The 14,229-nt window shown below is 35.3% G+C and overlaps 2 protein-coding genes across 2 annotated transcripts; one reads left to right on the top strand and one right to left on the bottom strand.

Annotated features, from left to right (window-relative positions):
- Positions 1-3,673: 3,673 nt before the first annotated feature.
- LOC132625733 (formin-like protein 1) lies at positions 3,674-8,450 on the top strand. The gene is made up of 4 exons (XM_060340321.1): positions 3,674-5,576; positions 5,973-6,172; positions 6,792-7,036; positions 7,436-8,450. The coding sequence occupies exons 1-4, from the start codon at positions 4,264-4,266 to the stop codon at positions 8,234-8,236; spliced, it is 2,559 nt and encodes an 852-aa protein (XP_060196304.1). The 5' UTR covers positions 3,674-4,263; the 3' UTR covers positions 8,237-8,450.
- Positions 8,451-9,061: 611 nt separating this feature from the next.
- On the bottom strand, positions 9,062-13,220 carry LOC132625734 (probably inactive leucine-rich repeat receptor-like protein kinase At5g48380). Its single transcript, XM_060340322.1, has 3 exons — positions 13,002-13,220; positions 10,810-11,775; positions 9,062-10,326 (listed from the first exon to the last, which is right to left on the bottom strand). Exons 2-3 carry the CDS (start codon positions 11,671-11,673, stop codon positions 9,322-9,324), a joined length of 1,869 nt encoding a protein of 622 aa, XP_060196305.1. The 5' UTR covers positions 11,674-11,775; positions 13,002-13,220; the 3' UTR covers positions 9,062-9,321.
- Positions 13,221-14,229: the final 1,009 nt, after the last annotated feature.

Genomic DNA, 14,229 nt, shown 5'->3' with positions numbered 1-14,229 from the left:
ACACTTAATAGGGACAAATCTGAAAAAATGAGATTAATTATTTTTTGATTTGATAAGTGGACACTCTTTTTCATAATACTCCCTCCGTCCATTTTTACTTGTCGTGTAAAATAAAAATAGTTATCCATTTTTACTTGTCCAGTTTGAAAAATCAAGAGATAATTTACTATTTTGTTGCTCTTTTACCCTTATTACTGGATAATTATTGGGTTGGAAACTTCAAAAAATTATTAGTGGATGCACGACTTTTAAATTATTGGGGGTGATATAGTAAAATTGTCATTCTATTTATGGCTCCTTAAGGGTAAATCAAGTCAATACTAAACAAGTAAAAATAGATGGAGGGAGTACTTAATTCATTCCCAGATAATAGTACTCGTTGTTTCGGATTTTTAGCAAATGAAATCTGTTCTAAAATATTTAAAGATTTAGAAAAATAGAAAATATTTATTTTTTACAAATATACTCTTATATAGCTTTAGTTAGTGAAGTGTAGATTAAATGAGATGTTTAAAAGAAAGATAAAATGATATTATACGGATAGAAGCAATAAATGCACTCTTCGTGTTTTAAAGGAATGGACCTACCTATCATCAGACACATTCAATTTACTTTGTACCAGTACAACTTTGTTTTGTTCCGTTACAAAAAAAGTATTATGTAAAGTTATCTAACGAAATAAGTGTTAATTTGCAACTTTTACCCTTTTTTCTAATAAACAATTGTTTGGATACTAGTGGAAACTTAATAATGTCAAATTGCAAAGGTTATCGGATTGTTGAATGGATTTATAAATTCACTTTTTGGTCGAAGAATCTTAATGCGTTGAAATGTTGAATAATACTATCTACACGCACTACTAAAGGTACAAAAACAATTCTTTCTTACTTAAGGGGTAAGTTTGAATTCTATATTAGAGCTCATATGTTCACACCAAACCCCTAAGCCAACGGAGAGAGGAGTATGCTATATTAGAGGTGAATCTAAAATTTAAAATTTATAAATTTATATTTTGATAATGATCTCAAGTACTAATATATGTGTTCTAAATTTCATTTTTGTACATATTATGATTTCTTCTATAGGGTTTTTCCTAAGTCAAAACCTATTCCTAGTAAGTTGTTGGATCAAAGTAGTTAGTTTGGGTCGTAGCTACTGAGTTATACCAATTTTTATCCGTCCTGGCTCTAATTTCTACAACAACAACAACAACAACAACATCCCAGTGAAATCCCACATCGTAGGGTTTGGGGAGGGTAGAGTGTACGCAGACCTGACTCCTACCAAGGTAGGACGACTGTTTCCGAAAGACCCCCTGACTCTAATTTCTAGTTTCTTTAAAAAAAATTAAATTATATGTATTTACAATGCAACATTTTTCATACACGAATAATGTAGTTTACTTTGTGACAGTAAATCAATTACTACTACCATTTTTACCATATTATCAATTAACATTTGTTATAAAAATTTATTTGTTATTAGCTTTTAAATAATTTAATTGTATAAATACACATAACTTAGCTTGCAATTAAGCGGACAACTTGCAAGCGGCTTATGGAAAACCTTACAACGGTTTCCTGAAAATCCTCACATCAACTCCTTTTCTTTGACACATAAGAAACTAAATCAGTTAATTTGTACACCAAATTAAAAAGAAATAAAGTTTTCCTCCCTCTCCCCGGCTTCTTTGGCTACATTACTTTGTCTTGCATATTTGTTAGTATTTCATAACAAATCTTTTGAAAAAGGGGTTATTTACTTCTCTTTGCTCCCTCGATCTTGATGACTCATTTTCAAACACAGTGGCTAGTAGTACTAGTTTATATTCCTACTGTACGTGGGAGATGATTTCATGCTGATTTAAATATTGGGTAAGGAGAGCACCAATGTCTATGGAGCTTATAATATTTGTTAAATCATTGTCGGCCACATTCTTCTGTATATTATTACCAAAAATACCAAATCAGTCAAATAATGCTTTTTCTTAATATATGATACTATTGCTGTCTTCTAGGAATATATTGTATTTGGTTCAAGGTAGAAAGTGGGTTATCCAGCGCTAATTTTTATATCATATTTGGTACAAGGTATAAAATAATTCTGGGAAAAATTTATATCTTGTATCAAACGTGGTATAAAAATTAGCGCTGAGATTACCCATCTTATACCTTCTTAACCCACTAATACTGAGATTATTTTATACCATCTTTTAAATGGTATAAAATAATCCCACTATATGAGATAAATTAATCCCAGAACTATTTCGACTAGCGACCAAACGACCCCTTAATTCATTTGTAATGCAGTGGAAGTATGAACCATGCAACGCAGCATCCAAAATTCCTCTAATAATGAATAAATCACATTGGCCTTTGCTTGCTTCGAGGAGCTTACTAATCAAGTTCAAATTATTGCTTTACATATAATCTCTTTGTTTTATTTTATGCATCATTCTTTTGAATCTAGTCCGTTTCAAAACGAATGATATATTTTTTTTTATTGACATATTGGTATGCTTTTATGTCCTTTCTTACTAATAGTCGTAATATTTCTTTGTAGTTTCTTGTTCTTCAATTTCTGTTATTATCTACTGTCTCGTGTTATTCGCTTAGCGTACCATTTTGTTGTAGTTACTGTTCCTTTTCCTATTGGACATGCTTTTGTTATTGCTTTATCCTGAGTCAAGGGTCTATAAAAAACAACCCCTCTACCCCTACCCCTCAATGTAGGAGGAGCAAAAGCTGCGTACATTCTACCCTCTCCAAACATAATTTGTGGGATTACACTAGGTATATTGTGTTTTTGCAGTACTAATATGCTTTTATAGTAATACTAATATTATGACATAGTTAAGAGTTAATACCATAAATTTCAATACAATTTTAGGTGTTAATAAATCATTTTTCTCTTAACTTTCATATTTAGTCAATCACATAATATATATAGTTAGTACTTATCGTTAAGAAATATGATGAGTAATTCTAACAGAAGAAAGAAGATAATTTGTTTTATTTTATTCTATGACATTAATCTGTTTTTTTTTTTTAAAAAGGCCACTATAAGCTTCTTATTACATCCAATAAATACCATACTTTCATAGCTATACAAATATCATAGGAATAGAATTTAAGATCACAAATTCAATATTTTTTTGAAAGTTTATGTCCAATCAAACTTATGTCATACGGAGTATATAAATGACGCAGACTTATCTTTACTATCACTGAGAATTTATCTAAATTCCATATCATTGACAACTAAATACCGCTTATCTGCAGGATTAATCCAATACCTTATGGTACAAGCTGATCATAGTCATACACCACCTATATCTGAGATCATAATTTGGAAATCGCTCTTGATCAAGCCTTATAGCAACTTAACCGAGTACGTTAAAATTGAAAATGGTGAAATGAAATCCTCCTATTTTAACATAAATAATGATATCTCCTAGGTAAAGGTCTCATTACGGCAGGAAATAGAACAAAGGTGGCAAAAGCAATGGCCACTTGATCATGGAAAAATGAAAAACTGAAAAGCGTACACTTATGAGAAATTATGAGTAACGGCGTTATAACACTCAACTTGCATGAATCATCACACGCAACAACAGGCAGCACACACCTGCAGAGAATATTATTAGCTGGATTCACCACCCAAAATCTCTGTCCATCAAATTGCTCCATTCTCCTAAGCACTACTTATAATAGTACAATAATTACTCCATAATCTCTCCCATTTTCTACCTTTTCACACAAACAAAACCCCTTTTTCTCCCCTTTTTTTTCTCCTCAACTTTCTGTCACTCTCTATGTTCTCTTTTCCTCTCTTCAAAATTTCTGTCTTTTTTTCCCCCACTGTGTAAACTCAGCCAACCTCCCCCCCGCCCCTATGCCTCCAGTCATTTGTCTTCTACTACCATTTCCCCACTGACCAAATACCCAAAAAAGAATCTTGCTGAAAAATCTCAGACCCTTCACAAACAACATAACATACAATTCACGAAGAAATAACATAAACCAAAAAACAAAAAACTCAACAGTTAGTAACTCCTTCTTGATTCTTGATTCAGTGGAAAAAGTACCCCTTATTCTTATCATAAAGAACTCATTTTTCCTTGAAAAAAAAAAAAACATCTGTTTACAATGGGAGTTCCTTTTTTCTTCATCTGTTTCTCAGCTCTGCACTACTTAGGATCTTCTTCTTGATTCAGTAGCAAAAATATTTGTTTCCTTAAAAAAAAAAAAACATCTGTACACAATGGTGTTTACCTTTTTCTTCATCTTTTTCCTCTGTTTCTCAGCTCAGTACTACTACTTATCATTTGCCACCACCACCAACCGCCGTGTTCTTCATGAACCTTTATACCCCATAACCACCCCACCACCTACCCAACCTCCTACCCCCTCGCCCCCACCCCACACTGAATATCCATTTCAAGGCTCTACTCCTCCTCCCAATGATAACAACAATAATGATAATAATAACCCATTTTTCCCATCTTACCCTTCTGATATTTCTCCACCACCACCCCCACTACCCCCTACAGATACTTCTTCAGTTCCAGCAAATGTTTCTTCCATTATACTCCCAAACACTACCTCCAAAACCAAACCTGTTTCCTCTAAACTCATTATAGCTGCCATTATCTCAGTTCTTGCAGCTATTATTGTTCTTTCCATCACTATCTTCTTACATATACGTAAAAAAAGAAAACAAAATGACCCCAAAACTCAAACATCCAATAATGGGTTTCATCGTGATAGTGCTAAAAATGATGGTAATATTCCTGTTCCTAAGCTTCAAAGACCATCTCAAACTAGTTCAGAGTTTCTTTATTTGGGTACTTTAGTAAATTCACATGGTGAAGTTGAAACACATAATCCTCAAAACCGTAGTACTAATAATAACCCTAACCCTAGTTCTGATAGAAAAGCGGATTCACCGGAGCTCCGTCCATTACCGCCGTTAATTGGACGGAATAATAATAATAATAATGTAAGACAAAATTACGGAAGTACCCGGTTTTTTTCCGGTTCAGCTGAGAATGACGTGGATTTTTACTCTTCAGCTGGATCGATAGGTGGGTCATTGTCAAGAAGAGATTTTAATGCTGTTGAAGCTGAGAAATTTGATAGTTCATCTTCCGGGTCGGGTACATCATCGAGTTCCGGGTCGGGTTCACCGGCCCGGTCTGTTTCGTTAAGCATTTCGCCAACTGGGAGTTTGAGTCCGAAAAGGGAAAGTTCATTTAGACCCAAGTCGCCGGATTTGGTAGCTGTTAACACCGCTTTGCCACCTCAGTATCCACCTCCTCCGCCCCCACCGCCACGTCATCCTCCACCAGCGCCACCTGCGAAGAATGTGGAAAGCCCGAAAATACCCTCGGGTTTATCGTCAAAGGCAGTGTTTGACAATTCAGCTCCTTTGAAACCCATAGCAATGGAGTTGCCTTGTATTGAGAAGAATGAGGCGGAGGTGAAACCAAAGTTGAAAACATTGCATTGGGATAAAGTGAGAGCAAGTTCGGATCGGGAAATGGTGTGGGATCAACTCAAATCAAGCTCATTTAAGTATGTTAAAATCTTTTAACTCTTACTACTGCTTAAAATTTCATCACAGATATTCATTGTCTTTTGTTGTATAAGTTTACTTAAAAAAACACTGGAATTAGCAATGAACTTCAACGCTAAATAGGACAACAGATTTGGCTGTTTAGCTACAAAATTTGTCTGTTACTAATTCTTGTTTTTTCAGTAGTGGTTGAATAGAGCTCATTTAAATATTCTCTTACTATCCTGGTTGCTCGGATTCTTCAAAAATGCTGATGGAGCATGTCCGATCCTCCAAAAATAGTGCATTTTCGGTTTGGAGAGTCTGAGCAACATAGCTTACTATGTGTAACCTTTCATCACGGATATTCATGTGCCTTTTGTTGTATAAGTTGAATAGAGCTGATTTATTTGCAGGTTGAATGAAGAGATGATAGAGACATTGTTTGTTGTGAAGACTCCTACTTTGAATACAAACGAAACAGCTAGACGCGCTGTTCTTCCTTCACCGAGAGAAGAGAATAGGGTACTTGATCCAAAGAAGTCGCAGAACATTGCAATTTTGCTGAGGGCCCTAAATGTAACCACAGAGGAAATATGTGAAGCCCTTTTAGAAGGTACTCTTCATTTTCACCCTTCTCTGAAGAGTTTAACAACTTATATACATCGATTTTTATGCTATCAGGTTGACCTAAAAGACAACTACGCGTAACCATTGAGATCTGTAACCTGGAATATAAGAAAGGTTACCTACTACAATAAGTTACGATGCTTGATACTGTAAAAGTTCTTTACATTTTTGGTTTATAGAAGTTAAATCCTTTCTTTACATTTGTTGGTTTATAGAAGCTAAATCCTTCTCTAAATTGTAAATTAAGAGCTGAAAATGAGAGGAATGATGGTAGTGGTTGTTTAATGTTGCCAAATAAACCTACTGTTACCTTCTCAAAAAAAAAAAAAATGTTGCCAAATAAACCTTCTGATTGCGGAGTACCGACTGAGGCAAAATAAGTCAGTTTATATTTGATCAAATGGTTGAATTTCTGGATAGCTTACCAAAATGTTCTTTGATGGTTTCATCAGTAGGTAGAAGTTCTACCATGTGTATAATTTTACCTTCATTAACTGTTCTTTAATGGTTTGATCAATAGACAGAAGTTCAAGTGTATCTAGAACTTGTAAAGTGTTTGGATGTAGGAGAATAGACTGCCCTAACAAATTACATTCTCTATACAGGAAATGCTGAAAATATTGGGAGTGAGCTTCTTGAGATATTGTTGAAGATGGTTCCATCCAAAGAAGAAGAACGTAAGCTAAAAGAATACAAAGACGATTCTCCATTCAAGCTCGGGCCAGCAGAGAAGTTTCTGAAAGCAGTGCTTGATATACCTTTTGCATTCAAAAGGGTAGATGCTATGCTGTATATGTCAAATTTCAATTATGAGGTTGACTACCTCAGAAAGTCATTTGAAACTCTAGAGGTAATTATTTTAAGTCATGAATATCAACTTCTACTTGTTATTGGTCATCTATTCACGAGAAGAATTTTGATCTTGATCAGAAGAAACCTTGAGTGAAGTATTTATGCTCAATACTAGCAATTTGAAGAAGCAAACAAATTTGTATCTAGAGAACTCTTTTAACGCTGGAAATATTAAGCGTCTGGGGAACAAGCAGAGATCCTATTAGGTTGATATATCTGCTGTTGCTGTGTTCTAGCCTTCTAGGAGATTAACTGCTAAATATTGGACTTGGGAATAATCATCTACAATGATTCGCAAGTTCCAAATATTTTATTTTCCCTTGTGAACTGCCTGTGTCAACAGAAATGAGAAAATAGAACCTGTGAATTATGTCCTTATAAAGCTTTCCTATTACAGGCAGCTTGTGAAGAGTTGAGAAGTAGCAGAATGTTCTTAAAGCTTCTAGAAGCAGTGCTGAAGACAGGAAACCGAATGAATGTTGGGACAAACAGGGGTGATGCTCATGCCTTCAAACTGGACACACTGCTAAAGCTTGTAGATGTCAAGGGAGCAGATGGGAAAACAACTCTTTTGCATTTTGTGGTTCAGGAGATTATAAAAGGTGAAGGTGCTCGTCTTTCTGGAGGAAATCAGAATGAACAGTCTACCACTAATGATGACATTAAGTGCCGGAAACTTGGCCTCCAGGTTGTTTCCAACATTAGTTCAGAACTTATAAATGTTAAAAAAGCTGCTGCCATGGATTCAGAAGTGCTACACAGCGATGTTTTAAAGCTTTCTAAGGGGATTGGAAACATTGCTGAGGTTGTAGGATCGATTGAAGCAGTTGGATTGGAGGAAAGCAGTACTAAAAAATTCTCCGAGACCATGAACAGGTTTATGGAAGTAGCTGAAGAGAAGATTATAAGGCTCCAAGCTCAAGAAGCGTTGGCCATGTCTCTGGTGAAAGAAATAACCGAGTATTTCCATGGAGATTCAGCTAGAGAAAATGGTCACCCTTTCAGAACCTTCATGGTGGTCAAAGACTTCCTAATGATTCTTGATCGGGTTTGCAAGGAAGTCAGAATGATCAATGAGAGGACAGTAGTTAGTTCGGCGCATAAATTTCCAGTTCCAGTTAATCCAAATCTACAGCCTGTCGGGTACACAGCTAAACGGCAGCATAGTTCCTCTGATGAGGAATGTTCCTTTCCTTAGTAGCCACATATTTGGTCATAACGGGCGACCCCTAGTTTTTGCTTTTGGCCAAAACCAATGTAATCTACTATAAAGGCCTTGTAGGAGTTTGTCCGAGATTGCGCACCACGAATTTTCGGGTAGATGTGAATGAACTCTTTGTTTCTTTTTGTCTGTTGTAGTTATATAGATAATTGCATAAGATATTGGAAATTCTTTATCCTTTTGATATGTATAGAGCTGTTTTTCCTCTAAAAGATTCAGCGCTATTTTGTCCCTTAAGTACGATCAGAGCAAAATTGTGTTACTTTACTGGTAAGTCGTACAACTAATATAGTAGGAAAATCTAGACCAAAAGGTGTCATTGAACTGCTAGATGTTTGAATTGTGTGACTAGCTCATCTAAAACTCTCTACTTCAATCGATACACGTTTGGAACATTGAGATCAACTTTGGGTGGTTGATTTCTTTCAATTTCCATGTCAACTAATGGAGAGACAGCTTCTTTCAATTTCCATGTCAACTAATGGAGAGACAGCTCGAATGTCTTGTCCTACGTCTTGGAGCAAATAATTGCTTAAAATAAAGGCTGATAAGGTCACATTACTTGTTCATGCGGACACACTCGCCCATCTATAGAGCTGTTCAAATTGTTGATCTGCATTACTTCTTGATAACATGAATATCACATTTTCATATCAGCTTTAAAAGATGATATCCTTTTACTTCACAAAGCATTTTATAATTACTGGAAGATCAGACTCCACTGTTTAAGCAGCTAAAAATAACGACTAACATCTAATCTGTACAGGAACTTAATTGGAAAACAGAACCAAAAAACAGTAATGAAGAAAAAAAAGTTGGATAGAGCCATCAAATCTGTATAATCTCTTAACCATTAAAAATACAGAGAAAAAAAGCACAAATTACATAGTTGGGTAGCTAAGAAGAAGGGACTTACAGAATGATATATAGATAGTGAACGTGATATTTGTACATGACAGAAAAGATTATGCAGAACAGACAACCCCCTACAATTTCAAAGGACTGATTCTATTAAATACTGTATCTTACTTGCTCAACCATTATCGACGAGCCTCTTTTACTTATTGAGCAACAATGAGGTCATCCATTTGAAATCCGCTATCACTCTCTGTAGGCATCATCACAATGTCATCATCAGTTGTGAAATTATATCGCTCTCCGATAGCTCTCAAAAGCTGGTACACTTCAAACATTGTCGGCCTCTCCTTAGGAACAGCAGACAACACACATCGGCAAGCAACTTTAAGGACCTGGAAAATCTCACTGTCATGACCTTTACTCAACAATGACTGGTCGATTGCGTCTTGAAGCTTAGATTCACCAGAGAGTTGTGAGATCCATTCCACCAAATTCCCCTTAAAGGTCTCAGGAGCATTGGTCACAGAAGTCGGTAACTCTCCGGTTACTAACTCGAGAAGTACAACACCAAAACTGTACACATCACCTTTTGGTGTAGCCATGAGAGTTCGTGCGTACTCGGGAGCAACATAACCGAAGTCCCCGAATTCTCCGTTGACAAAGGTACTCAAATGAGTGTCAATTGGATTCATGAGCCTAGCAAGTCCGAAATCTGATATTTTCGGTTCATATTCCTCGTCCAACAAAATGCATTTCGAACTAATATTTCTGTGAATGATACGAGGATTGCAGGTGTGGTGAAGCCATGCAAATCCTTTGGCTGCTCCAATGCCGATTTTGAGTCTCATAGGCCACTCCAGAGATTTTTCCCCTTCACTCAGTGAATGTAACTTATCATGCAAGGTCCCATTTGGCATGTCTTTGTAGACCAACAGCCTTTCTTTTTTTGCCATGCAGAAACCTAAAAGAGGAACCAGGTTACGGTGCTTTACATTTCCCAAAGTAGCCATCTCAGACATAAACTCTTTCTCCGAGTGTTGAGTATTCTGCAGCCTCTTAACCATAAGTGAACTGCCATCATCAAGTACTGCTTTGTAAAAAGTCCCGGTTCTTCCTGACCCAATAATATTGTTTTTGCTGAAGTTGTTGGTGGCCTTCATGAGATCACTTAATCTCATTTTTGAACTAGACTTCTCAAACATTGAAAGCTGAAAATAAGGCACCTTAAGTCAATTAAGAAAGCTTGAGCAAGAGAAAAATCACACGGGCAGGAGAAAATTCATTAGTTAAGTGCTTGCACAAAAACACGAATGTATGGTTCTAAATATGATCACAATGCCACAGCAGAATCCGTAAACAAAAATCACAACCCACTAGAATTGATTTTTGACGTATCAACTAAACGTGAACAGAAATTTCAATAAAGAGATACTCCGTCCGACCACATTTATGTGACACTCTTTCCTTTAGTTAGTCCCAAAAAGAATGACACCTTTCTATGATAGTAGTAACAAGTTTTCCATTTTACCCTTAATGAGATGATTTATAGCCACAACTATCTATCGGTTATTTTAGACCACATGTTTCAAAAGTCTTTCCTTCATTATTAAACTCCGTGACCAGTCAAACACCTAGACATAAATTGGGATGAGACTAGTTTTTAATGATTAAGTGGAGTAAAAAATTCTCACCTGGATTGCCTTGGAACCCTTAATACTCTTAGCCCATTTATTCCCTTCAGGATCATCATCCTTTTTCCTCTTCCTGGATATCCTTCTCAAATAGAAGATCATACCGAGAGTCAACAATACAGCTCCTAAAGTGACCCCACCAACTGCTGCACCGACAATGATCCCAATACGGGGTTTCTTATAAGGACCCTTGCAAAGAGATAACGGTTTCCCACAGAGTCCAGGATTATTGGCAAAGCTCTCAGCAGGAATACTTACATTTATGAAATTTGGAACTGGCCCAGTCAATAGATTGTTCGCTAAATTAAAAGTCTTGAGCCGACCAAGCAGGCCAAGTTCTGGAGGAATTTGACCTGTAAGCTGGTTGTTTTCAAGTTTAATGTTATTCAAAAAAGAGCAGTTTGCAAGATCCTTTGGAATTTCCCCTGATAGTCGGTTGGATGAGAGATCTAGGTTTACCACGAAACCTATAATTTTGGAGATATTAGATGGAATACTTCCATAAAGCTTGTTGCTCGAAAGATCTAATGCTGTAATAGAGGCGCACTTCTGAAGACCACGTGGAAATTTTCCCTTGAGACCCATGTCAGGAAGACTGATACTCAGAACCTTGTTTTCATCAATATGCCAGCACTGAATCCCAGTAAATTTGCAGATGAAACCTTCGGTCTGATTATCGAAATTCCATGTAGAGTTCAAGTAATTCAATGGATCTTCTAATGAATCTTTTATAGATCTCAGACAGTCAATGTCGCTTTGAAGAGCACAGCAAATGGAGAAACTCAAGACCAAGTAGATTACAATAGCAGCACGAGTGGTAAGAGCTCTTTTATCCAAAACCATCTCGGTGAGGGGCCCAGTCATAACCGCATCAATCAAAGCTCCTAATTAAGCAGTTGGCTGAAAAAATGCATTGCAAGAACAAATCCAATTTCTCCTGAGCTAAATCCAGCAACCTACAAAATACTGAAGGAAAATTTAAGACTGCAAATGAAAAAAATTAGATGACGAGTCAGTATTATCAATCAATCAATCAACTATGCCTCATTTCCAAACTAGTCGAGAAAAACTATATGAATCTATGTATCCATACGCTCTGTTTCGGTCCCATTTTATATCTATACTGGATAATCTTCTAAAGAAAACTAGTGATTCCCACAAACTAGAAGTACTCAAATCCCACACATACAGGACAACAAAAATAAAGATTATAGGACAAGTCAGATATAAGCAGAAAAATGTTCCTCACAGATGTAAATGGAAGAACGGCAAACAAGAAGGAACAATGATAAAAGTTCACACCTTACACCTCCAACCCCCCCCCCCCCCCCCCCCACACACACACACACAAAGAACAAATTTATTGAAAGATGATTTTATCTGACCTTACAAAGCCCCAAAGGGAAGTTGAAAAAGGCCCCCTACTTGGTATACAAGAAAGGCTAATAGAACCCAGAAAAGGTTCTGAAAAATCAAACAACAAGAGGGCAAATCCCAATTCCAGAAGGACAAATTAAAGTTTAAGGCTTTTTGACCATGACTTCCTAATTTCAACAAATAATAAACCACTGTACTTGTTCAAAGTATTCAAGAAGGCAACCTATGTATTAAAGGAACAGTTAGTTATAAATACCAATAAACATATTGGGGAACAAATAATACAGTCAAATGAAACAAAAAATAACTTTATCCAAAATACAGAATTTACTTGATCTTCTACATCCACAAGCACAAAAGTTCATACCTTCAAGAGAAAATTTCAAAAACAAAACCCATAACACACGGTCAACAGAACCCAAAAGGGTATTTAAGATCAAACAACAAAAGCCCAAATTCAACTTCAATTTCAGAAATATAAGTCCAGAGCTTTTCTATACAACTTCCAAAAATTCAACAAATTACCAAGTCCTTATTCAAAGCAACCACCAACAGAATAAAGAAACAATTTTTCATAAGAATACCGAAAAACAAAATAAGCATAAAAATACCAAAAGGCCAAATTCAACTTCAATTTCCAGGAATATAAGTTGAGAGCTTTTACCAAGTCCTTGTTCAAAGAATTCAAAGCAACTAACAAAAGAATAAAGAAACAATTTTTAATAAGACTTAAAGAAAGAATTAGGTGCATAAATATAGCAATAAACAAATTGAGCATAAATATACAAAAAGAAGAACAAAAAAGTTACACTTACAGGCCAGTTGGGCGTATCAAATGCCGGATCTTGAGGGCACTTTGAGAGAAAAAAAGGCAAGAAAGAGAGTATTTTTAGATGATACAATTTTCTTGGTCAAAGAAGGAAGGCAAGGCTAACACTGAGACAGACTGAGAGCTAAAAAGGAAAATTTGCAAAAAAGAAAAAAAGACAGGCGACGACTAGTTACTTGACTTGCTTTTTCTTTTGCTGTTGGAAAGTTTGTGTGAAAGCCATTACTTATTCTTTCATCCACTTGTATTGTCCCTCCATTTCATAATTAATAAGTGGTATTTTTAATTTATATATTACTCATTTTTAAAAATTATAAATATTTTTACTAACATACTTTTAATTAATGTCTGGAAAAAGAGAAGCTATTTAATGATTCGATTATAGATAAGGGTAAGCTTGGAATAATAAGATCAATTTCTTTTTGAAATCCTAAAACAACACTTATTTTGAAACAAAATAAAAAATCTAAAACACCACTTATTATGGAACGGAGGGAGTATCTTTTGGACCAGAATAAATTTAAATAATTCAGTAAAATACTGAAATGGAAATATTGAAAATGAAGAAGATGACTTATTAGACTTTTAGGCTCTATTTTCCCCTTTTCACACCTGAGCCTAATTACTAGTATTACACATTTATTGGTCCATTTTATTTTTTGTGATATTCGTTGTTTCCTCTCAGATTCTTAAAGAAGAAAAACGTGTTGAATGGGTCAAGTGACATTCATTTTTTCCTCTCAGATTCTTAATGAAGAAAAACATGTTGAAAGGGTCAAATACGGTAATAATAGGGTTAAAGTTCTATTCTCACGATTATTTGTATCAAATTAATAAATTTATAACCCGTGTTTACAATTACAAACTAGACTCTTTTGAAATTTCGTGAGTAAAGAACACGAAATTCGTTTATCTACTCCCAACAGAAGTGGCAGAAATCAGTGAATTCACGATAAGTTCATCATACCCGAAAAAATTAAAAAAATGGTTAACGATACAATCAGTCTGAATTAGAAGTGTATCGATTTTGGATTGGAATTATCTACGACATATTCAAAAGCTTTAAAATTTACCATGACAATGATAGTCAAAAGGTGTGGATGAATTCTTTTATGTGCATTCCTTTTATTCAAAATAACATGACTTTTTGACTTACTCATAGTTAATTAATATACTTTATACTTTATTAAATTATCTAATTATGATACATTGAT

The sequence above is a fragment of the Lycium barbarum genome, unplaced genomic scaffold, assembly GCF_019175385.1.
Source record: "Lycium barbarum isolate Lr01 unplaced genomic scaffold, ASM1917538v2 unchr_scaffold_56, whole genome shotgun sequence".
NCBI classification, from domain to species: Eukaryota; Viridiplantae; Streptophyta; class Magnoliopsida; order Solanales; family Solanaceae; genus Lycium; species Lycium barbarum.
This window is presented reverse-complemented; position numbering and strand designations above follow the sequence as displayed.

Coding starts and splice junctions, on each gene's coding strand:
- LOC132625733 (XM_060340321.1), top strand. CDS start 4,264: ATGGTGTTTACCTTTTTCTTCATCTTTTTCCTCTGTTTCTCAGCTCAG. Junction 5,577..5,972: donor CTCAAATCAAGCTCATTTAA/GTATGTTAAAAT, acceptor ATTTATTTGCAG/GTTGAATGAAGAGATGATAG. Junction 6,173..6,791: donor ATGTGAAGCCCTTTTAGAAG/GTACTCTTCATT, acceptor TTCTCTATACAG/GAAATGCTGAAAATATTGGG.
- LOC132625734 (XM_060340322.1), bottom strand. CDS start 11,673: ATGACTGGGCCCCTCACCGAGATGGTTTTGGATAAAAGAGCTCTTACC. Junction 10,327..10,809: donor AGGGTTCCAAGGCAATCCAG/GTGAGAATTTTT, acceptor CCTTATTTTCAG/CTTTCAATGTTTGAGAAGTC.